Raw genomic sequence first — 26,171 nt, forward strand, 5'->3', positions numbered from 1 at the left:
ATAGTTTCCCCAAAAATGAAAATTCTGTCATTATTTACTTACCCTCATATTGTTTAAACCTGTACGAGTTTCATAAAAAAAGATATTTAAAAAAATGATGGTAAGCACACAGTTGATAATCTCCATTGACTTCCATAGTATTTGTTTTTTTACAGTGAACACCAACTGTGTGGTTACCATAATTTATAAAAATATCTAATGTGTTAAAAAACTTATACACATTAAAAAAAAAAAAAAACATAAGGGTTGTCACAGGTCATTGAAATGCTTGAAAGTTTGTGAATCTGGGGGGGAAAATTCAAGGCCCTGGGAAGTTTTTGAAAATATACATACATAGATACAGGTCTTTGAAAGTGCTTGGATCTATTTTATGCAAGAAGTTTACTGGAAAAAATCCATGTATTCCCTGTGTAGTGTAGGATGATAATATTAAAATTCTAGACTTTTTAAGCACACGTGCTAAACTGTTTGCTTTAAATGCTTTTATCTTCTGTATGCGAATGTTGATTCATACCAAAATGCTTTTTTGCATAGTTGTGTTTGACACATGAAAACTTCTTGGGTTACGTATGTAACTGTTGTTCCCTGAGAAGGGAACGAGACGCTGCGTCTCCCTTGCCATTCTTCCTGCGTCACTGTCTTTGACAATATCTCAGATAGCAATATAATTCCTGGCTCCCGCGTCACCCTGTCTTTGTCTTTAAGCCTTACCATTGGTTGAATTTGATACACACATTCAGACGCACTCATCACTGACACAGCGCAAGTTCCCTCGAAAGGGAACTGTAACAATGTAACCTTGCTCTCACTTGAAATTTGTCCACTCATTTAGTCCTTGAATTTGAGGGTATTGGACCTGGAAAATCCTTGAAAGGTCCTTGAATTTGAAGTTAACTAAGGTGTGGGAACTGATGACAGAATTAGCTTTTTTTGTGAACTATCCCTTTAAAAAGTTCTTATTGGGCACTAAACAGAATCACAGTGAATGTTACCTATTCAGTTTATTGAGTTATTGTGAAGTGTTTCACAATCTATTTGAGCATTGTTTTGAAAAAGCCTTGGGGTTAAGCATCTCCGACATAAGCACAACAGTAGCATAGCTGGTACAAGTAGCTTTGGTACATCTGGCAACCTTTGCCGACACATGGATTGACAACATAGCTCAGTAAAAACAAATAAAAACAGCTGCCATTCACATCTTGAATAAAACACAAACAGCTTGAGAGTTACATTGCAAGATAACACACAGCAATATAGAGCAAAACCACCATAGTCCTCACATGACTGGCGTGACTGAGTGATAATGATCTGCTTGTCACAATGACGCTCGCACATGCAAGTTAACCACATATGAGCTGTATGTGAAAATTTGTTAAAAAAAAATAAAACATTTACACCTTTTTCTGCAATTATGTGTAACTCCGAGCGCTTTACATGTAAACTAATGTTAAATCACATTGCTATTTCTTTGTTCATTTTACTGTGCTGTGCTACTAGGTTTATTGTGCCACATAAGCTGATCGTCCCAGGACGATCTTTATAAAAGCATGGTGATGAGAAGACACTTAGATTATTTTCTAAAAGTGCAAATTAAAACACGCTTTCGTCCTTGTACTTACCAAAAAATGGTTTTGTGCATCACAATAAATAAGCTACAGCTTGCTGCCCGTCATACTTTTCATCTCCTAAACTATACAGACACAGATGGCTAGTTTAATCCGTTCATCTGAGCCACAGGTCACAGTTGAAGTCTGGGCGTTTATAAGTTGATTGACATGGCCAACTGTGTTTGGATAGTCTCAGTCATTGCTCTAGTTTGTGTTCAGTCTGTTCTCCAGACATTGTTCAGTAGCTTTACAACCTCTTCGTAGAGAACAAAGACTATGGCAACGTCTAGACACACCCGACCTAGTCGCGGGACCGTGCCTTTGTAGAACCTGGAATGTGAGAGAGAGAAATGGTGAGACTGAAACTGTTAAATGTGTAAAAATATAAGGGTAGAAACAGGAGGTAAATCATACGCCTGTGGGCCTTCGTTCTTCAGAATCTGAAAAGCGCAGTCCATTGTGCTCTTGTAGCGATGGGCCTCCAAACCCTGAATTATACAAAGAAAAAAAATCATTTTAAAATGAAACTCAATTCTGTCATTACCTACTGGTTCAAACAGGCTGTTAGTACTATGTGATTTTCTTCCAAAGGAAAACATAATGATAAATTTTGAGTGTGTTTTCACAGCACCCATATAACAGTTCATAGTAAAAACAGCTGGCAATATCCAATACAGATCATAATATACTAGGCAATCGACATGGAGTAAATGGACATTTTCGTTTTGAGGTGAACTTGAAAGATACTTAAAGAAGTAAACCAGAAGGCAAAAGTTGTATATAACATCTATTATAACTCCCGCTAACCTGCATCCTGGTTTTCACAACATCAAGTGGTGTGTTTCCGAAAACGCTCGCCGCCCCAGCTGTCGCACCGAACATTGCTGTAACCAGCGGGTGCATGTCACGACTCGGGTCATCGCCTACATTTAAAGAGACAGTGAAATTGTTCATAAGGGTATAAATCTGATTGACATTGGTGAACATGTGACAGTGATGTATAATCCTTACCTTTGTACCAGTTGCGCAGCAAGTTCATAACATAAAAGCGAATTGCCTGGTTGCTACCCTGTTTTAAAAGTGTTGCGGTCAGTCCTTGATATGTCCCTCGAAGACCTGCAAACAAAAAAAGACATGGAAAAACTTTTGCAAAAACTAAAAATTTGAGTAATGTCCTGGTAAAAATGTGCAATCCACATAAAAGTAGGAGAGAGGGGGCACAAACTAACGCTTTTTGGCTTTGGCTCCATCATTAAAAAAAATAGTCAGGTTAGTCTTTTTTTTACAAAATCAACACACATCTCGGATACAAATGAACACTTAAAGTTGGGAGTTGAGGGAACTATTGTTATTGTACAATTACACTGAAAGTGACAGGAGTGTAAGCGTTACAACTTACCCCATAGGTGGGGTTAATTATAACAAACAGGGGTTTGTTGTAACACCTGCTAGAAATTTTGGTTTAAACAAATAATTCAATAAAATTCTGTATATATACTAAAGGTGGATATTGTTTATATATCTGACCATAATAGATATCCACACATTCATCCATCCATGATCCTTCATCTAACCATCCTTGTATTATGCATCAATGCATATAAATAGATTTTTCTGAAAGGGCTACACAATTAAGACAAAAAAATAATAATTGTAAATTATTTCCCCTGGTATTGTATTAAAAGTTATCATCTTGATGAATAGTATTTACATTGTTTTCATTTTACTATCATTGCATACCTGCGGTTTAATTGTAACACTGTGTTACTATAGACCTTTTGGCAGTAGACGTCAGTTATGTCACTGCAATCTGCGCACGCAATGTGGTGGCAGAAAAACAGTGGAAATGAATTAGACACGAGTGAAACGAGCATGATAACTCACTAGAAAATGTCTTCTTGTGCTGTTGAGTGTCAGAATAGGAATGCCAAAAAAAAATGGCCTTCATTTTTATAGAATACCGTCATTGAAAACACCATTTGAATATAAACATAGTGTTTATGGTTGCAATAATGGACATACTGGATTGATGAAATTATTTGGAAATCTTTTAATAATTAGAATAGAAAATAATAAGAGAAGATGTCCAGTCTTTTGTCGAAGTCTGATCCCTCTATGCGTTTCTTATAGCGTTTTCATCACGTTACGTTTATAATTTATTTAGAAAGATTTGAATGAGTTCATAATATCAATAATATCACCATTTGTTAAATATTTCATAATTTTTCCGTTTTCTATTACTTCTTTTTACATTATATCTTAGCCTATGTCTTCTTCATAATTTTAGAACAGACAGGATGTTTACATAATATAGCACACACACACACACACATGATGTAAAGTGTTATTAATATATAAACAGGCCTATATAAATTAATTTGTATGTAAACAATAGTTTTACAATAGTTTTAGAGCAAACACATAGGCTATAAATTTAAGGAAGAAATAATAGAAAACAGGATGAAATATTGAATAAATGATATTATTATATAGAATACATAATAGTATTGCTTTTATATGTACTTTAGCAATTCATACTGTAAAAATAATTGATTTAACAATAAAGAACAATACATATACATTACATACATGCACATATATCAGTAGCCAAGCCATTTAAACTTTTAATTTATCTAAAAAATAAACGTAACGTGGTGAAACCGCTATAAGAAAACATTACACTAAAAAGAAACATAGGGCAAACAGACTTCGACAGAAAACTGGATCCATAAAAAAATCACAGTTTAACGCTAAAACACTTTACAACGCTATTGCAGAGCTGCCACTTTCTGCCACCAGTCGGGCTCCGCCCACAAAAAACGTCATCTCTGTTTGCAAACACGCAAAAGGTCTATAACCCCGCTGTGTAAAATTTTTTTCAATCCCAGCTATCAGTTACTAGTTTCAAAATGGTGTTGTTTTAGGTAACAGGACAGTGATTAAAGGCACTTTCCTGTAGGCACATACATGACCCACACATACAATGTACGCAAGGTTTTAAAATTCCAGCGGTTTGCTTATAGTACGTGCACACGCTTCTGATGAAGAACAGACCCCCGCACACACAAAAAAATTGACTATACTTCAGCCTTTATACAGTCTCTGTTATGTATAAATAAGTTTTGTTTCTTTTGTGTCTTAACTCCAGTACCTTGATCTCTGATGATTTCTCTTACACCATGAAAGAACCCTCGGTAGCGTGGCCTCAAAGAGCACTGGTCATGAATGAACTTCACCTGCAAATGAAACCCACAAAATTGTTTGCCGTATTTACTATATGCTAGAGATCTAGTTAAGGTATTTAAAACAAAAAGAACGGTTAACAGTCCAACCTTGACCGTCTCCATTGGACAGACCACCAAAACCGCCTCTGCGATACCCGCTCCTAGACCGCAAAGCAAACTTCCTTTGTTGTCAAGGCGACCCGTGGCATCTCTCATCGGGTTACTAAGTAGTTCAAATGTTCCAAACCTGTCAACAATTACACTGTAAGTAGCAGTTAAGAGTCACGGGTGTAAATCTAAAGGGCTGCGTTTCTTACCGAACTGCTGATTTCGGGATGGATCCGTACAGCAAAGAGCTAAGACCTCTGTACAGGCCTCTGAACCCATGATCTTGTACCGTCAGCTTAACACAGTCTCCTACATAAAGATTGTATACGGGTTAACATGCTTGTGTTAGATGTTTATGCATGCAGACGCAACACATTTACATTTAATACATTCATGCATTTTGCAGACAGCGGTCACATTCATTTGACAGATTGCTTCACAGTTAAAATGCACCAGACAGGAAGTACACAGGCTGAGCCCTGCATGCATGCATGCTTTCATTCATTCATATCAATGTACTGCTTGTTGTCCTTACCTATGCCTCTGTAGCGTGGGGGGTTTGCTCTTTCGTCCAGCTGTAGCTGGGTCTTCACATACTCTGTTGGGAAAGTGATGCAAATCTCAATGCCTCCTGCAATGCCCCCTGGGTAAAAAAAGATATTAGTAAATAAACTTCATATCAGTGTCTAAATAACAGTGACATCAGCAGCAATCTATGGGATTCAATGAACCATACAGCTGTTTAACTTCCATCATAAGTCAGTTACAAACAAGGTCATTTTATTTTAGTAGTTGTACTCGGTGATATTTTCGACACACATAACACACACACACAATTCTACACTGCAACCAAACCTGTGTTGAGCTCAATTGTGGTATAGGATTAACGTAACATAGTAAAATCTATTGTGTATGTTAATAAATAACAATGAATTAAGTATATGTGCAAAAGTTGCAAATCTTTATAAGCTGTTTTAGCCGAGTCACACACAGGTTGTGCGAAAAGCCACGCGTGACTGTTGTTGGGCATAATAGGGTGTCGCGTGATGATGACCCATCAAAACATTACGCTCGTGTGCTTCACACCCAAACACAATGAGAGACGTTTACCTGCGAGAATGGCTTTCCACGGATGGGTGATTTTTCTCCCTCCGATCGCAGCGGCAGCTAAATTCCTGTGGCCTGGATAAAGGTTGGGAATCGGGGTGAATGAGCCCGTCGATCCACCGCCAGACCCAAAACAACCCGCTGAGGGAAACCGGGTCAACGGATGCTGTCGTTGCGTCGTGCATCCTCGCGCATCTTTACACGGCCCCTCCGAAACCGAGAACGGTTTGTACAAAGACGACATATCCTAACGATATTTTAACCGTAAATAAAGCTGATTTTAACCACGCGACCAGCACGTTATGACGACACGTCTGCCCATAGGACGGAGCCAACACAATCGCACACAGACCACTGTGGGGCGTAGCCCTGTGGAGCTCATTAATATTAATATACAGTCAGAAAACGAGCCCAACTATTGGTCGCTTACATACATTGCTTAATTTATTAAGCTACGCTTCTTATATAATATTAATTAGGTCCATAAAGTCATTTGCTTTATAAAAAATAAATATTGATAATTTTTTGATGTTGTTATTGTGATGTACATTTGATCCCTTCTATTAAATTACACGTTTTTATATCAAGCTGGTAGTTGGTAACAGTTGAGTGACTGGTGTGAATTGCTTCTGTGTTTACTGGAGTGCAAAGCTTATTCGCTGTTCTTGTCATGTATACATGCACAACACAGAGCCAATATGAAAAACTGTATAAAACATGAATGGATCTTAGTTGTATCTTGTATCAAATCTATTTATACTGTGGCTTCCTCAAAAAGGGTCATGTGACATCTGCTCGTAAATGAAATGTGTGAATGGGTGAGACCTAACTGTTGCACCCTAAGTGAAACTGGTGTCTTTTTTATTTCATTTGCACATCACTGGAAACATATATTGTTTAATGCATTTGACCTTCCTCTGATGCAGAATTATAGTTGTTTATGAATTCAAAATTGCATTTGACAATATGTTTAAATGTGATATTTTAATTAGGGGAAAGAGTATTGAAATAATATTGCATGCTATTCTACATGTAGTTTGCTTCTATTCTGAATTCGAAAGCCAGTGAAATTGCTCTGACACTTCTGTCTTTCCTAACAGATCATAATCACCCTGAAGGAATTGTCAGACAACTCTGGCTTTTGGACGTTTCTTGACCGAACGGTGTTGACAATTCCTTTCACGTCTACACGAACTCTCAGCTTGAGGCAACTTTAAGATTTTGGCTACCTCAGATAACACCTGCATGTGAGGTTTGTGCTCATGGGGTTGTGAAGACCTATTCACCTTTTCACATTTTACTCTTTTCTCAGTGGTGGTATGAAATCAAAAACTAACAAGGTTGTGTCTGTTGATAATGGAGGTTTCATGCTCATAAAATAAAAATGATTTAAGCCTTTCCTGGCCGGAAAACATAATACATTACAAATCTGGTCTACTTTTAAACAACTTCTGTAATTTAATAAACATTAAAGGGGACATTTCACAATACTTTAAGTTGTCAAATAAATCTTTGGTGTCCCCTGAGTACGTAGCTCAATATAGATCATTTATTATAGCATGTTAAAATTGCCACTTTGTAGGTGTGAGCAAAAATGTGCCGTTTTGGGGTGTGTCCTTTTAAATGTAAATGAGCTGATATCTGCACTAAATGGCAGTGTCGTGGTTGGATAGTGCAGATTAAGGGGCAGTATTATCCCCTTCTGACATCACAGGGGGTGACAAATTTGAATGACTTATTTTTTCACATGCTTGCAGAGAATGGTTTACCAAAACTAATTAACTGTTTTGATCTGTTTCACATTTTCTAGGTTGATAGAAGCACTGGGGACCCAATTATAGTCTGGGGGAAAGTCTGATTTTCATTATATGTCCCCTTTAAAGGGATAGTTCAGTCAAAAATGAAAATTCTTTCATCACTAACTCACTCTCATGTTGTTACAAACCCGCATAATTTTTTTGTTCTGATGAACACAAAGGATGATATTTTGAGGAAGGTTTGTAACCAAACCGTTCATGAGCCCCATTCACTTCCATAGTCTAGAAAATTCCTAGAAGATTCCTGCAAATATGTTCCTTTTTGTTCATCAGAACAAACAAATTCATACAGGTTTATAACCAAATTAGACTGAGTAAATGATGACAGAATTTTTATTTGTGGGTGAACTATCTCTTTAACATATACTAAAATCTGCAATAGGGAACCAACCAAACATGTTGGCAGAACGGAAAAGAGCTAGTTTCCTGTGTTGGTGACATTGTGACAAAAAGGAACTTGTATCTCACCATTTTTTTTATGGTAACTGTAACAATTGGTAAAAAATAGTCATTAGTTACACTACTAGTTAGCAGGGAATAATATTATAAAAATACCTAGTTAGTAACAATTTATCTAATAGTTTATCTTTACAATTTGCCACCAAAAAATATTTACTGCACTTTACATTGCAGTTGGTAATGTATAATACATAAATTACAATAAATAAATAACCAAACTGTTTTATAAGAGACATTTTCATGTATTTGTATGAAAACAACTTATTTGACAACATTGCACATAAATAAATAACATAATTGCAGGTTTATAATATGAATAATTCATTATTAAATCACTATATTGAAAACCAAGCACAAGATATATCTATTCATGAATACTTATCCAGAAAGGTGTTTCAGTTTCCTCAAGGCTGAATAATGAAAAGCCCATTATTTCTCTGAAACAAATAATTGGATTTAGCTTGGTAACAGAAAAGCACTTAAATGCTGTTCTTGACTTCAAAGAGAAGTAATATTGTATTATTAATACCTATTCTGTTCTCTCACATACTGCAGTCTCTAAATTATTTACAAGTATATACAAATATTATATTAGCTACTTGATTTCTGAAAAGAATACAATGAAAATGAAAACATCCCTGCTTATTGCTTGTTGTCACCCCCAAACTTAACTGTTTTTCACTCCGTCAAACAACAGACATTTTCCCTGCACAAAAAATAAATAGAACTGGAATTAATAAAACAGTCATATAGTATGTGTGTGTGTGTATCATAGTAGTAAATATAAATACTATGTGTGTGTCTATTAATCACCTCGTGCCAGCGAAGGGTATCACGTGCCAGCCCAAGATGGCAATGAGGACAACAGCTAAAAGAATCCACACCGTCCTCATCATCATCTTCCTCCTCCTTAATGTCTCTAAGTCTGCCACTGTCCCACAGTGGAAATGATACAGACCGAGAAGACTGAGCGACCCCAAAATGAGGTCGAGGGTCTAGCTGGTATTTCAAACGCTCGCCGCTAGAGGGCAATGTGGAATCTTCACGATCCACCTGACAAAACATATACAGAAGTGCTCCACCAAGTGCACACATACGGAAATGACATCTTATATTTTGCATGGCAAACTGGGCTACATTATTTACAACCAGATGAAATGGTTGACTCTGAATACATGCCAGGCCAATGAAACTCAATCTCAGAGAGGACCAAGTGCCAAAAAGGCAGACATAACTGATACTTACTCTATTACAGCATGACCTTTATATGATATCATGCATTTCGAGAACAAAACAGAGCTTTTTACTTTACCTGAGCTATGATGAGCTCCTCAATGGACAAAGATTTTAAGCAGTACCAGCAGAATTCAAGGGCTGCTCCTATAGTGTAACAGATGAGATGTTAATGTCATCACAAACATTTCTTATCAAACTTCTCCAAGACCAAAATGATCTAACTTACGTATCCAAGCCTATACTTATCCACATGAATTGTATAGCTTTGTTTTCTTATTAACAATAGTTGTTTAATTTATTTATTTATGTCGAGGTATTTTATGCAAAATATTTGATAAAAATTTTATACTATTTGGTAAATCTGAGCTATGGCAGAGCAACTATAATATGCAATAAAATTGTCCTCTGGATGGTAACTAAAAACTGGCTGTGTACCCCGTGTCCTGTGCCAATAGGAAGTGCGAGTGTTGTAAATCATATTTGACTTCTTTCCACAATGTTTTATTTTAAACACACAACAAACACCCCAAAATACCCCAAAGTAAATTAGGTGCCTGGTCATTGTTTCCCATTATCCATCTGAGTAAACAGCATTTGGATTTCAGTGCTGAATATTTGCTCAAGGACAAATTACACAACACACTAAATGTATATTATGTGTGTGTCAGTTGGGTATCAGTAAATAAGGTTCAGACGTACTCTGTGTGTGCAAGGGAGCCGTTGCCAAGGCTTGAGTGATGGTTGGGGTCTGAATGGATTCAGATTTGTCCTGTACCAAATCCTCTTTAACACAACAGCTCTCCTTCTCACATAAAATAGCCTGTTCAAATAGAATAGAATAGAATAGAATAGAATAGAATAGAATAGAATAGAATAGAATAGAATAGAATAGACAGTTATTATAATGTACAGTCAGTCAGTATCGGAAAATGACTGCAACATAAAGCAAAAGGGTCTTGTATCAACCTGAGGGACTTTATTTTAAAGGTCACCCATGTGCAATTTTTCAAGATGTAATATAAGTCTCATGTGTCCCCAGAATGTACCTGTGAATGTGAATGTACCAAATACCCTATAGATAATTTATTATACCATGTTAAAAAGGCCCTTTTTGGGTGTGAGGACAAAAGTGCTGTTTTTATGTGTGTCTCTTTAAAGGGATAGTTTGGCCAAAAATGATATTAAACCCATGATTTACTCACCCCCAAGCTGTCCAAGTTGCATATGTCCATCGTTTTTCAGACAAACACATTTTCTGATATTTTAGAAAATGTTTTAGATCTTTCAATTGATTAAATGTAATGTTACGGGGTCCACCCATAGTCCACGACCTTCAAGTCCAAAAAAGTGCATCCATCCTTCACAAATTAAATCCAAACGGCTCCAGGATGATAAACAAAGGTCTTGTGAGGGGAATCCATGGGGTGTTGTTGTAGAAATATCCATATTTAAAACTTTATTAACGTAAATAACTACCTTCCGGTAGCGCCGCCATCTTAGTCGCGTCCGCATTCAGGATGAGAGCTTACGCAGCCTACGGAGGCTACTCTGCTGCTGCTCTGTGCCCCGGCCCTCCGAATTTGTCATACGTCACTAAGAAAAGTGCGTACACTACGCTAATACTCTCTCCTGAATACAGAGGAGTCTAAGATGGCGGCGCTACCGGAAGGTAGTTTTTACGTTAATAAAGTTTTAAATATGGATATTTCTACAACAACACCGCACGGATTACCCTAAGAAGAACTTTGTTTATCATCCTGGAGCCTTTTGGATTTAATTTGTGAAGGATGGACGCACTTTTTTTGGACTTGAAGGTCGTGGACTATGGGTGGACCCCGTAACATTACATTTAATCAACTGAAAGATCTAAAACATTTTCTAAAATATCCGAAAATGTGTTTGTCTGAAAAACGATGGACATATGCAACTCGGACAGCTTGGGGGTGAGTAAATCATGGGTTTAATATAATTTTTGGCCGAACTATCCCTTTAAATGCAAATGAGCTGATGCTTCCTCCCCGTTTACTGTTATATACCGAAAATACACTGTTTTTTTATAAAACAATCACCTTACGTCACCGTTCATAATGAATGTGCGGTAATGAATTATGTAAAGAAGATTTAAATTAAAATTGAGGACCTAACCTTGGTTTATGGACGGCTGTGGGCGGAGCCTGTGCAAAGTGATGTCAGTTTGCTCAGAAAACGACAACAGCTTGTCGAGACTCATAGGTGGAGTTTCGTGTTTGTGCTTGGGGCTTTATTTTCAGATTAGCGTGAAAGTGCGGCATATGGTTTTTAAATATGGTTTAAATAAATTAAAACTATTTTAGCCTTAAAGGGCACAAATCATGAAAATCTGACTTTTTCCATGTTTAAGTGCTATAATTGGGTCCCCAGTGCTTCTATCAACCTATGAAATGTAAAAAAGAACAACCCAGTAACTTAGTTTTGGTAAACCATTCCCTGCAGGCATGTGAAAAAATAGGTCATTGAAATTTGGCTCCCTTTGTAATGTCAGAAGGGGATAATACTGCTCCTTAATCTGCATCACCCAACCACAGCACTGCCATTTAGTGCAGAGATCAGCTTATTTGCATTTTAAAGGAAACACCCAAAAATAACACATTTTGGCTCACACCTACCAATGTTATTATAAATTGTACATGATATTTTGAGCTAAAACTTCACATACGCACTCTGTGGACAGCAAAGATTTATTTTACATCTTTAAAAGTCTTGTGAAATGTCCCCTTTAAGTTGCTACTAAGATTAGACAAATAAAATATTATTTTTTATATTTCTATTGTATTAATAGCTCAGACAAAATCCCCCACCCTACCCCCTCCTGACTCCGCCTATGATGAGACCGTTTACCTGAGATTAAGCAGGGGTCACCAAACTTTTTTCTCTGGGGGCCACATTATCATTCCTGACTGTGATGGGGGGCCAGATCAGCTATATAACAGAATTGTATGACCCAGACAAAAATAATCACCAGCAGGCCTCATTGTGTAGTAGAGATTACTAGCCTGGCACAGCCAAAGTCCCCCATTTGTAAATGGCTTTCCATGGGTAGCTAGTAGGTGAGCTACCTTATAGTTAGCTCGGACAGAAGCCTGGTTTACCTGAGTATGGCGAAGGAATACATTCTGTTGTGCAGCAGGTCTGCCTTTCATCCCCCGAATCCGGTTTTCTCTTGCTTGCCCTCGCTAGCTAGCATACACTTTGTGGCGGGTTTCGTGATGACGACACAGATTATATTCTTTGAAAACTGCCACACTTTCTTTAAATATAATACAAACTGCACGGTCCTTACACTGAACAAAAAAATAATCGTTGGTCCACTGTTCTTTGAAAACTTGAGCATGTCAGGGGACGAAAATTCTGCAAATATAGTAAATTTTATAACTAAATATCATTTTTTTACTTAAAAAAATCAACAAAATACCAGATGCGACTTGTTATTACTTTCCAAAAAACAGTTACAAAAATAAAATTGCCTCATAGGGCCGCTTCAAGTAATGGGGGGCAGAAGGGCTGGGGGGCCGGTCAAAGGGGGGTGGCAGGCCTGAGTTGGCCCGCGAGCCTTAGTTTGGTGACCCATGGATTAAAGCAACACTAAAGAGTTTTTGCTCTTTGCTCCCCCTACAGGTTGGAAGCGGAATTGTCCATTACCACTGTGGTAAATAATTTTGCCTACTGCAGCAAAGCTGGCTCTGATTGGATTGTAACTTGCCGTAAAACAAGTTTTTGTAGTTTTCACTCGAACTAGAGGACCGCGACCCGACGGTTGTAAACTTCTTTAGTGCGGTTGTGGCCGATAGAGGGCTGCAAAGCAAATGTGAAAGTGTCGTTCACCCTGTTTCGAATGGATGAACGACTGAAACGTTTTTGGAAACGTTATTTTAAGGTAAAAAAACTCTTTGGTGTTGCTTTAAAAAAGGCGTGGGCAGATTTTTATCATTACATGGTAGTTGTGCTCACACACAGTCAACACACAATTACTTTCCATATAAAAAGTGAATTTACGGATTTAAAGCAACACCAAAAAGTTTTTTTAACCTTAAAATAACGCTTCCAAAACAGTTTCAGTCATTCATCCACTCTAAACAGGGTGAACAGCACTTTCACATTCGCTTTGCAGCCCTCTATCAGCCAAAACCGCACTAAAGAAGTTTCCAAACGTCGGGTAGTGGTCCTGTAGTCCGAGTGAATACTACAAAAACTTGCTTTACGGCAGACCTACAATCCAATCAGAGCCAGCTATGCCTCAGTATTTATGACAGTGGGTAATGGACAATTACGCTTCTAACCTGTAGGGGGAGCAAAGAGCCAAAACTCTTTGGTGTTGCTTTAAAATTCAAAATGATCATTTTTATTATGTGAGAAAAAAGAGACCACAGAGTGAAACAAGAGACATGAAACTATCAAAGCAATGAAAGGAAAGAAAATCACTTGTCTGAGACAATCGTCAATTATACATTACAGTTTGGTGGTCATACATTGTACAATAAAGTTTTAAAACTAAATGCAATATTGTCAAATTGGAATCAAGTATTTAGGAGCATCATTGAGTGACATCTTTCTATGATCAATTGGTTTGACATACGTTGATATAGAGCAAATCTGACCTGTTTTTGATAGTCCTGTTGAGAGTTATGCTCTTCATTCTGGTTGTCAGTAGGACTCGCTCTGTTTTGGTGCAAAACAAGTGTACATCCAAGTTAAGGTGCATTTACATCTAATATTACTAGACAAAAAGACAGTAAGTTAATTAAGAAAATAAACAATATTGTGTCATAAAAATATGATGTAGAAATGCAGAAAAATGTAAATCCAGTTAACAAATTAAAAATAAGAATTAAGGCAAAAAATTTAGGTAAAAAGCTCCAGATATAGTTATTAGAAATAATAAGCCACTTGAATTTTTCTTGTGGCACTTTATCTGCTTTAAAAGGGAAAGACTGTTTTTCTCAATTACAACAGTTTACCCCTCATCAGAAGGGGTATTCAATTAATCCATCTGCCTTTGAATTACACACAGAGAGGCTCGACTGTCCCCAGCCGGGACCTTTTAATGCACTCTGGTGCTAGTTAGAATCTAAAGCAATTAAGACTTGTATTCAAGAAGATCTCACTTACCCCACTTGGGCAGCTTGGCTGCAGTTTAGCATCCCAGCCATCTCCCTGACCTCTCGTTTCCGTGGGAGCAACCTTTTTGGTTTTACCCGCTCTCTCTTTCTGTGTCTCTCTGCGTCTCTCGCCCTTTCTTCTCACGGAACGGAAACTCTGGCCGTTCAATATTTGATGAATCTCAATGGCTCACAAGCAGATTCGTTGTAAAGAGCGACAGCAATAGAGCTCAGGTGTCAGGCCTCATCTGCCACAGTCAGTGAGCGGTCTGGACCTCCCAGCAGAGGATAAAGACCCCTGAGGGACATTTTACCCCATCTGCCACAATAGCACTCATGTTAGAATCAAATGGATTACGCCCTAGAGACAAGAGGACTGTTTACACACACACAGTGGGAACCTAATATAGTACCAGAGAGAGTGAGTTAGTGCGTGGGAGCAATATTTATGATCTCGTCTTCAACCGTGAGCACTTTTTGCCCTTTCGCAAATTAAACCCCGGCTTCAAACGCACACTATTTTATTTCAATTTGTCCTCTAATGATCGCCAACAGCGTGTGCGAATGCATCACAGGAGAATGAACCTCCGCCACATACGAAATTATGCGTTGCGTTTTTGTGACAGTGATTTAAATGACGTTTCAAACCAGTTTGCCAGACTCCTTTGTCTTGATCAGGCTAATGTCATAGCCGGCATCCCAAATGCACACAAACAATATTTTCAATGCTTTTCACATAATTTGACAAATAATATGCCTGTGCTTGTGTGTGTGTGTGTGGTCTGCAGAGGATCCAGGCAATGAGCTTGTTACTCTGAAGGTGGTGCCACTTCACAGAGCCGCTGGGTAAGTGCTTATGGAGGGTGAGTCACTCAGACCTTCACCTTTATTCTCTCCGTTTCATTCTGACTTCATCAGACCTCAACCCTCTTCACCTCCCCTCTCTTCTTATTTTATATGCGCCACCGACCCAAACCGCAGATGAGCGGAGCGTTGATGTTGTTTTCCGCTTTCAAGCGTTAACCTTCTGCAGGTGTTTCTGCGGAGCTGATTGTGTTCAGCACTTTTCAGGAAGAATTGGCGAGCGCGAGCGCCATTAGTGTGTGGGTTTGTGTGTAGGTTTGGTTATATTTGTAAGAGGGCCAAATTGAGTACTTTCTCACGAATATAGCAGAACGGTTACCATTTAAATGGCTTTTGGTTTTATGCATTTGGCAGACGCTTTTATCCAAAGTGACTTGCAGTGCATCCAAGTGCATACGTTTTATCAATACATGCATCAATCCCATGACCTTTGTGTTGCTATAGCGCAATGCTCAACCTATTTCAGACATTTCAAGTGTTACTGTTTATGAATTTCAAATTATGCAAATATAGGTCTAAAAAACCAATATGTATCTCTGACATACTAATATGTACTCTTTAGGTGCCCCAGTGACAGCTATAGGGGCCATTTTTGACCATTTTGTATATGAAAACCTCTGAGATCCTTACACATATCTTCAAGCGTCTATGTATGTGCATGTTTATGTGAATCATAGCACAGGTTAGATAGCTACTTAGATTAATCAGACCTCCTAAACACCTTCCTGTGGCAGTTATTGCGTCCCTCTTGTTTTAGTGGCAGACTATTCAAAGCCCTTTAATGGAAACATGACGGCTGATGCATGCTGGGAGCAGAAAGCCCACCGCCAGCCTCCCCTCCCAGTGCTGTCAAAAAGCGTTCACCCCCCAGCGGGTGAAATGCAAGATTTGAATTGATTCCGAAGGAAAATCATTTCACAGTCTTTAAAATAAAACCTCCAGTACATGACATTAAAGCTGTACGCCACGGATGCGATTACGGCGCGACGTCGCAGGTACATTTGAAATCAATAAACATTGTTTGACATTAAAATCTGACGTAAATGTAAAAACATCCAGCTCGTCTTGTGAGACCGAACGGTAGACGTTGGCAATCAGCTCTTTACGAACCCACTGACAGCTCTTACGGGGAAAGCAGAGGGTGTAATTGAATGGTAATTACATGGTAATTATCATCATGCATAAAGGTTTGGCATACAGAAAAGGATCGGGGGGAAGAGAATTTTTTTATTTTATTATTTCTTTAACAACCTCTCTGAGATTTAAATGATTCTCTTCAATTATGGCTAATCACCGAAATCCAGGCAGGGCATAAATGGTGCTGTCTATCTACAAAGGCAGCAGAGAGCTTCAAGGCACTTTGAAGCACCTCGGAGCGCGCGTGTCACTGGGAAAGTTTTAGCGAAAGTGTTTTCGCCGTGCCGTGTTGGTCGGTTGGCTCAGCAGAATGCATCATTAGAGCTGCCTTCTGAGTCACAGTCATTATCAGGCACTTTTTACCTCTGAAGTGTTGGAGCCTCTGTTATCAGCGCATCAGCCTGTGTTTACGGCTGATTTCGGCCGTGCGCGTGCGGATGAGCAACAGATGGAGAACGTACACATTAATGACTTGGAACATTCGGCGCGCGAAGGTTCCGAACAGCCGGGCGTCCATTTACAGCAATTATCGGAGTAACTTAACAGACTCCTCGTGTGTTTTCGCGAAACTGTTCAAAACGGAGGTGGAGAGGGAGGACGTAAGTAAGTGGCCATGACTCACCAGCCTCCGACTGCAGAGCTGCGAGTCTTCTCCGCATTTACACCCATTCACGGCCCTTTGAGTTTCAACACAAAGGCGCACAGAAAGAGGACAGAGAAACGCACGGGAGGCTGGCGAACGCCGGTCCCCACAGCCCTTGCACTCTGGGCACTAATGGAAAATTTTCCAGCGGCCGTCTGCGGTGGTTAATTTGCAGCCGGATCCACCACTTAGGGCGATTGGATCGAGAGCCGCAGACGCTAAGAGTGCATCAGCATGACAATGAACATCAATTTGGGGTTAAACCCCGCTATTATTGCCCGGTGGGAGGTCACAAACGTGTCTTAACCAGATATACGTGCCATCTAAATCAAAGAGCAGGGCCCCGCGCTCATGCTCGTGTTTGCATGTGTGCCTAATGCAAAAGTGTTTTTGGTGAATCATTGAGTTCTGCATTGTGTCCAAAATTGGGGTGTGGGGGAGTGGGCTGCTGTTTGTGTGTGTGTGTGTGTGAGAGAGAGAAAGAGAGGGAGAGAGAGAGGGTGTAAGTGCTCTGGGTTCTGCAGTGGTGCATGGCAGTAGATGACTCACCCGTCAATCATGTGACTCATTAATCACTGCAGCTTTCTCTCTCTCCCCACCCCTCGCTTTCATTTGGTCTCTGTGTGTCTCCCTGCCTGTTCCTTTCACATTACTCTTCTTTATTTTGCAATTTTTTTATTTACAAATGACTTTCACCTACCACTTTCTATTGAATGGCATCGATTTCAGCAGGTTGAAAACATGATTTATAGATACATGTGACTCAGTGTGTCCAAACATGCTTGTTTATCATATTTTTGCTGCGTATTCAGTGCATTAAAAGCTGTTTGCTCGGGGGTTAATAAATATGATTCATTGTTTTACTTTAATGATCATAATTGAAATTGTTATTGACGTATAAATGTTCAAAAACGTTTGTTTTCAGGACATGAGTAATACCAGACGGAAAGGTTTTTAAGGACTGTGGAGATTTATTACCTATTTGAATGCAATTTTAATGTTTATTCCTAAGAGATCTTGTTAGGGATACGTCAAGCTTCAGTGAATGGACACTAAAATCAAAACTTTTGAACAAATAAAATGTTATGTTGGTGTCAAATGAAGGTGAGATACGACATATAGCCCTCAGGTAGAGAAATGAATTATGTATAGAGCATTTGCCCAAAATCTAAACAGAGATATTTCAATAAGACATTTTAAAAACTGACTTTAATAAAATAATTGCTTTTATTTTTGTCATATAGAAAAACTAGTAATCAACATGCTGTTATTTACACATTGCACACACAATTGTTTATTTGACACTGTACAACTTACAATCTGGAAGTTGACAACAACAAATTCCTTTCACAAGACGGTTTTACTGATGAAAACACTTGCTATAGTAATGTAGAGTTCTCTTTGTTTGTTTGTTTTTTATTTTATTTCTTTTTTTAATAATAATCACAGTTTCATCAAAGAGGCGATTTTCTCCCCAAATTTGACTTTTTTTTTAGATTTTTTTTAAAGATGCAGATACAGATAGACGTGCAAACTGTTCACCCTCCGATTATTCCTCACAAACTTCGGACACTGTAAAACTTATTTTTAAGAACAAACATTATTATACAGCGTTCTGGTGGCTCTCGAGACAAAGATCCTGTACTCGGTTGGAGGTAATCCACAGCAACGGGCATTTTCAAATTTGGCAGGATGTTTACATGAAATCACGTGTGTACAGAATTCCACCAAGTAGATTGACAGGGCACCCACCTAGCGAAGATATTCAATGTTTTGCATTTCTGTGAATAAAATGGAAGATTCAGTTTCAAGCATTGTTTACAGCGTGCGTGACAGAATTATTTTTAGTGGTGCAAGACCTGCATGCACATGGATGAGCTAAAACAGTGATCAGTATTAAGGCAATAGGAACATTGATCAAAACATTCCGACAGACCTTCGGAATAAAAAGCCTGTAATAATTTGACTGTTACTTGTTTTTATAAGTAGTGTCATAGCAATTATTACTGTGCCCTGTAGTATCAAGAATTCAACGGCGAGCTTCACTTTTCAGTTAATCAAGTGTTTCCTAAAGAAAATAAATCTTTGTGTAAACTCTTGCAGTTGGCACCGAACATGTTTTTTTCTTGTTTGTTTGTTTGTTTTAGCATTTCATTTGCTCAATGTCTTTTCGGTTAGTTTTTTCTTTTCTTTTTCGACATGCAAGAGAATCAAAAACATACCTGAATAAAACCTTACAAATTCACCTGTGTATTCTCTCACCAAATTAAAATGTAAACTGCGAGAGAAACCAAATGAGTGCACGCAGAGAGGTTCTGATATAACAGCACCGTCTCTTCCGTTCCTGATTTGGAATGTATCAAAAAACAAGAGTGGAGAAGAAACACCTAACTGTCTTTCAAAAGCCCTGTCACTCAAAACCCTCTTTCAGTGTTTTACCCAGAATTCTCCTCACTCTTTCATCGCTTTTAACGTTTCATCGCTTGAGAATATCCTGAACTCCGACCGACTAGTACAATCGACGGTTGTAATAAATCTTCTCGATGAAGTTCTCCAGTTCTTCATCACTGTCCTGTGGAGATTGTGGCTCATCGTAGACATAGTCTGGCGGGTACACGTAAGACGGGGCTCTCCCGTCTCTCGGTGGAGAACGTGGTTTGGGCATGGGTAGAGCCTGGTAAGTTCGAGGATGAGGGAGAATGTAATTAGATATGACAGTGTCCGGTTGTAAGTAGGGGCTTTGGGGGCGTTGAGGGGCTTGTGCGTATTTCCAGTCCCTTGCTTTTGGTCTGTCTCTGTACCTGCGGTTGGGAGGTTTGAGGCCGTAACCTATGGGTCCCCCAAAGTTGTAATCAAACGAAACAGCAGGATTTGTATAGAACCGGGGCTTAGGGGGAGGAAAGAAGACAGGGTAATAGGCTCGATATGGCTTTTGATAGTAAGGGAATGAGGGATAGGCCAGAAACTGCTTTTGGGGTTTAAACCAGTAGTCCTGCTTGCTGATCTTGGCTTTGTTTTTCTCCTTGTACCATTTCTTGTACGGATTGACGGCATGAGGGGATTTCTTAGGTGACTTAGGATATTGATATGCCTGAGGCCTCGGCTTGGCTTTGAGAGGAACCAGAGGGCGGAACCGTGGGGTGTTATTGGTGGGCAAATCCTTCCTTTTTTTCTTCTTCTCCTGAACGTCGCTGATTATTTCAACCACATCATCGGCAGGCAGGTGGAGCTTGCTGGAAATTTCAATCAGCTTGTCGATCGTCTGCGGATCCATCTCGTCGTCGTCGTCGCTGTCCTCCACCTCGTTGGAACGCTTGTCCTCAGCCACGTTGTTTAGAAGAGCCGCCTCCTTCATGTCTCTCATATAGGATGGTGTTTTTGGCTTTCTGCCCATGTACTCCAGAAGCATGTCAGAGGCGATGTCGGCCAATCTCTGCTCCTCCTCGCGTGCCTCCTGTGCCTCTGCCTCCTGTCTCCTAACCTCCTCCTGCTCTGCCCGTGCCCTTTCCTCCTCCTCCTTGCGAGTTAATATCTCCTCCTCCTCTTCCTCCACGAAATCAAAATCATCCATGAAGTTTCTGTCCTGCTGAGATGGGTTTCTAGTTCTCTCCTCTTGCCACTTAAGCTTCTTAGTGGCCTGTGCCAGCTGCTGGTTATAAGCTTTGTAGCCTTTTAGAGGAGGAAGTATCTCGTTGTCTTGCAATCCGAGGTCAATGTTTTGGAAATAGCCTCTGACTTTGCGCTGAAGGGGAGATGCTGTGTTAGACAACTGCTCGTCTTTACCTTCATCCGAGTTTGCCACATTCTCTTCATTCCCCTCGTCCTTTGGCCACTCTGCATTTTCCTCACCCCGTGTTGCTGCTTCCGAAGACTTCTCCGTATCGTCCTCATTTTGTCTGTTTTGCTCAAGATCATCCTGATTCCTCATTGTCTCTGATGCAAGTCCCTCTTCAGAATCCACTTTAGTGGTCATTTTCTCTCTGGCTGGGTGGTCGAGAGCCTCAAGCAGAACAGAAGCTAGAGCACTGGCAGAGGCCATATCAGAGACATGTTCCTCTCCCAAGGGTTTTTGGAGTAGGTCATCCACATTCCTATGTGTCCAGACAGGTCCTTCTGCTGCCCCCAAGTCCTCTTTTGGCAAGTGGAGAGCCTCATCGATGCTGCTGCTTCTGACTGAGGGTCTCTGCTGAAGTGCAGGGGCAGTCAGGGCCAGCAGGGGGGTGAGGCTGAGGAGGACAAACAGGAGAGCTGAGGTGCTGGAGGGGTAGCAACAGCAGAACATGACCATGCAGAGAGGACAGGATGGGGTGAGGGGGAGAGGGGAGCACCTGTAAAAGATAAAAAAAAATTGGATTAATGATTAGATAGTGATCAAATAATGTTGTTTTTAATTTTATTACATTTTTAAGCATTAGAATAATAAAATAACTTTAACTTTGATCATTATCATTTCTTTATTCGTATTTTAAATCCTCTTCATCATATTTTATCATTACATTTTATCTATCTCATTACTGAACGTGGGTGGCTGAATCTGTTTAACTTAAAACATGCATCACAAGATGCTTGCATCAATATGCATCACAAGAACTACACAAACACAATACTTACTACTTTTTTAATAAAATTAATTACATGCTGTATGAAAAGCGCAACATGTCGAGCGAATTTACTAGACGCATCTTTAAGGTTGATAATTTGAGTCACGACAACGCAAAATATGCATAAAAACTAATTACAATGCATTTTGTAGGTTAATATGTGAGATACGTAAAGGGAATAATGATGTCGTGCCGTTTGTGTGTTGACATGCACTGTTATTTCATTACGTGTCGAACAAGCATAACGCATGTAATAATGACAATACGTCCGAGCGATATCTTTTTTTATTCATTCATATTAACACTTAGGTTTTTATAATAAATTTGGACGTCACCTCTGCCTCTTTGTTTTTAAACAAACTCTACAGAAAAAGAGAGAGAGAGAGAGAGAGACGTTTACAATCCATATACTTGGACAATATTATTTCGGTGACTAAATAAAAATCGTATCTAAGATTGCATTAACAGTAAATCGGACATGTTTATTTGAAAACAGCTATAAGCAAAAAAATTATTGCGCAAAAACGCGCTTCTTAATTTTTGCGCCAAACGCTTGTTAATCGGTCGACCTGTGTCTCTCCTTGAATGACTTGCACTGAGATTCAACAGCATGCAGTGACAATGTAAATATAAACAGCATCAATGGCTTTTAAAAACTCCACCTCAGTTATCTTAAATCTTTCTTTGCTTTTATAAAGTAGCTACATATTAACTCACTATATAAAAAATACGATGTAAAAGCACTCACCTGCTTTCCTGAACAAATGAGCTGGAACTTAAAACCTTGTGTTTCTTGGTCTGTAACGGATGAGGATCGAAAACAATCGCTATCCTGAAGTTAAACTTAAAACTTGAGTGAAGTCAGTTTTGTTTCCGCAATTTTAAAGACACTTGGATCTTTCTCGCACAGTTGAGAGGTGTCATTTGCTCGACACATGAAGGCTGTGCGTGATTTTTTTCAGGACCACGGCCAGCGCAACAGCAATTTGTATAGACGCGTCTGAACACGTGATCGCCGAGTCATCGCGCCGCTGCTGACGTCAGCGCTCCATTGATAAGAATTTCGTGTCTCGTTTGAACTCGGAGGGTACGCTACGGTGCTCTGATGAATGAACAGAGATTGCATGAATGAAACAGTCTCTCCATTAAGAACAGAGCAATGTGGCACACAGTCGAACCACCACTGTTAAATGAACTGACTTGTAGGCTCAATTTAATTGTAGCCGAGTTGATTGAACACCGTAATTGTACTGTTTGCAACCCTAAGCATTTTGGTTCCAATCTCAGTTCATTCACCACACACAGACTGTATATCCAATTGCCAGTGTAATTGGAGCCTGTCAGCTACTTAGTAGCCTTTTCAGGGTGCGTTTCACTTTTGGCCTGTTGATTGTTTGTGAGGTGTCCTTAATTCAGAGCTGGAGAGAGACCGAATGGCTGCACCCACCGTGACGCAGGAGGTTCAGCATCACTGCTCTACTTCCGCTCAATTTCCCGAGCTCGTTCAATTTTCCGCTCTTTGTCTCCTGCCGCCCCTGACTTTCATCCATCTGTCTCAAGCGTCATTCTCAATTTTTTCGCATTAAGGTGTATTTTTTGTAATTATATGACTCGTGCAGGTAAACTCTATTTGACTCCATTGACCTAGCCATTAAAAAAACTCATGTCTACAAGATGAATGCACGATGAACCTATACTTTAGCATTTCTCCTGCAATTATGCGTTCAAAGAGAATAATTTCCACTGAGTACCTGTACAAGGATACTGTAGGTTTTAGCAATGGGCCTAATTGGAAAAGGCTCGCGTGGCATCGAAGCCAACAGCAATGCCGCCAATCACAGTTTATGATTCGTGTAATTGGATTAGTTGCAGTGCGGATATTGAAGTCCCACGAGCCACACTCGAAATGGCAGCATCAAAGCTGTCTCATTATAGAGTGGCAACCTTATTTCAATATTTTAAAAGGTTGCATGATCCAATAGTCCCGTGTTTCTGAATTGCCATGAAACTTTTGAGACCCCTGATTAAATTTATTACAAAATATCGTGCATGCTTTTTATTAGTCTACAAATGACTGTTTTTCCAAATAGCCAACTTGATCAGATTGAGGAAATGTTTGTGAAAAATGATTTTTTTTTCGCTAATTATTGATTTAGATAAATATTTTCTATTTATATTTATATAAATAAATATATTATATTAATATATTCACATAATTATATAGACATTTCCACTGTTGTTTTACTGTCGTAGAGCATTGCGTTAGAAGCGCAAAAGGCTGTGGATACCAACAATATGTATACCTTGAATTTGGATAAAAGAATCTGCCAAATGCATTGTAGCCTAAATGTAATTGTAAATTAATTGTAAATGTAAAAATTGATAGCATCAATATCCCACTAAATAAATTATAAAGTTATTAAAGTTGCTGGGACAATGACCATTAATTCTGTATAGGTAGGCTAAATGCGAAATGAAACAAAGGGGGCGAAGAAAACACTATAGCTATGAGTATGAATGCATGTCCTTTTCTACCTCGGTGGCGAATAGTTGAAGAGCACTAGAGGGTCCAAGGGTCAGATTTTGATACGGCTTGGCATTATAGACTGCCACTCAGCATTAGCGTAGTTGCAACCCTTAACCAGCGCTCTCCATCCCCCGCGCTGACTCACCTCCTCCCTAACTGTCCATTCACTTAATGCTGGACCCAAAATGCCCACAGACCACTTCGCACAAGAACAGAATGAATATATTATCTTTTAAAAACTTTACACAAAGAAAAAAACAACTAAAGTGCTTGAATTTTGGAGTTTTTTGTTATATGGGTGCCCTTGATGAAACACTGTGCCCACATATCAACCCTCACAAGAAAAGATTCGGTTTTGGATGGCACTGTAGACATATTGGCTGCAATTATGAAAATGTATGTTGAAATACACTCAAAAATGCGCAGCGCATCAAGTACAAAAGCACCTAATGGAAGTGACATAACATGCTCCTCATGAATAAAAGAATTCCTACTCCCACGAGACTGAAAAAAAGCATCGTCCTGGGATCGATTAATTCTCCCATTTCACATTTTACTCAGCTGCGGCTCAAGCTTAATGGTGTGTAGCCTACCCCAAGCCTTGCGCCCACACGCGAGCACCGCATCTGTTTTGATGGCAAATGCTCTTTTGAGGCAATAAGCTCTGATTTGCAGAAAATGTCGAACTGTAAGGTGTCTCTGGAAGCAACAAGACCAGATGCACGCTTCGTCACTATAAGCTTACGATTCCAACCGAGTGATGTGAGCTAATATAACGCATAAATATTGACAATGACGGACCGTCTCCATGTGTCAGCACGCGCTCTTAGACCATTACCACAACTTGCGGGACTATCTATTTGTTTAGCTTGATCTGTGGATCAGTTGGCGATGCAAGACAAACGTTTAAAACGTTTATGACGGATGTGTTTGAACCGTCAATATTTAGGCTACAGTTTGAGGACCAATTAAGAACGCAACGTGTTCCGTCGTCGCGTGCTTCGTCATTCTTCAGAGTCATCCAGCGCGACCGAAACACTCGTTTAAGAAAAGTGTTTAGATCTATTTCATCGTGTAAAAATAAAAATATGTGTCATTTAATTATTTACTGGATAAATAGGACTAATACTAACATGCTCCGTTAATTCGGTAGCAGAAAATATGTCTTTGTAATATCCTAAACGCGCACTGGGTGTCTGTCCTGTTGTGTTAAATAAAAAAAGGGGTTAAAGACAAATTAAAGGAAATCAGTAAAATCAAAAATATTGCAAAAATTATATGTTATGGTAAAATGTTTATCTCCTAAAATGCATTTAAGAAATAAATCGGGTGTTCACATTCAGCTGCGTTTTTGTTTAGAGATAAGACCAGTGCGCATTTTTACCGAAACCTGTGATGAAAACCTTTGGTCGGTGACATATTATGTAGGAGGTTGGCTTCGTATTTGGAGTTAATGAGCCGATTGATATCAGCGAGGGCCATCGGTTCCCTGCCATCAATCTCTCTTTCACGGGGAGAGGATAGATCATCTCGCCCATAACATTTTGACTTGGTGCAAGCGCCATTCAAATAAAACATACATTTACAGTTGTTCTAATAATGCCATGTTTTTTTAAATGAGTGTTGTTTCCACATTTTAAGGCACAAAAAGATCAAATCGATCATCCCGTTATATCTTATAAATACTATAAATAAATAGACTGTAA

The 26,171-nt window shown here is 39.2% G+C and overlaps 2 protein-coding genes across 3 annotated transcripts; both read right to left on the minus strand.

The window, feature by feature from the left end:
- Nucleotides 1-982: 982 nt before the first annotated feature.
- Nucleotides 983-6,479, minus strand: slc25a1a (solute carrier family 25 member 1a). Its single transcript, XM_065290665.2, has 9 exons — nucleotides 6,050-6,479; nucleotides 5,475-5,582; nucleotides 5,149-5,248; nucleotides 4,940-5,078; nucleotides 4,759-4,843; nucleotides 2,619-2,723; nucleotides 2,415-2,530; nucleotides 2,022-2,095; nucleotides 983-1,937 (listed from the first exon to the last, which is right to left on the minus strand). Exons 1-9 carry the CDS (start codon nucleotides 6,288-6,290, stop codon nucleotides 1,823-1,825), a joined length of 1,083 nt encoding a protein of 360 aa, XP_065146737.1. The 5' UTR covers nucleotides 6,291-6,479; the 3' UTR covers nucleotides 983-1,822.
- Nucleotides 6,480-18,541: 12,062 nt separating this feature from the next.
- On the minus strand, nucleotides 18,542-22,916 carry LOC135779760 (uncharacterized). 2 transcript variants are annotated; one of them, XR_010544853.2, is made up of 3 exons: nucleotides 22,687-22,916; nucleotides 19,777-21,665; nucleotides 18,542-19,118 (listed from the first exon to the last, which is right to left on the minus strand). XR_010544853.2 is itself a non-coding variant. In XM_065290658.2 (2 exons), the coding sequence occupies exon 2, from the start codon at nucleotides 21,623-21,625 to the stop codon at nucleotides 19,847-19,849; it is 1,779 nt and encodes a 592-aa protein (XP_065146730.1). In that variant the 5' UTR covers nucleotides 21,626-21,665; nucleotides 22,687-22,916; the 3' UTR covers nucleotides 18,542-19,846. The 2 variants fall into 2 exon arrangements, 1 of the variants encoding a protein (XP_065146730.1); XM_065290658.2 differs by having other exon boundaries at nucleotides 18,542-21,665.
- Nucleotides 22,917-26,171: the final 3,255 nt, after the last annotated feature.

This window comes from Paramisgurnus dabryanus, chromosome 10 (assembly GCF_030506205.2).
Source record: "Paramisgurnus dabryanus chromosome 10, PD_genome_1.1, whole genome shotgun sequence".
NCBI lineage: Eukaryota > Metazoa > Chordata > Actinopteri > Cypriniformes > Cobitidae > Paramisgurnus > Paramisgurnus dabryanus.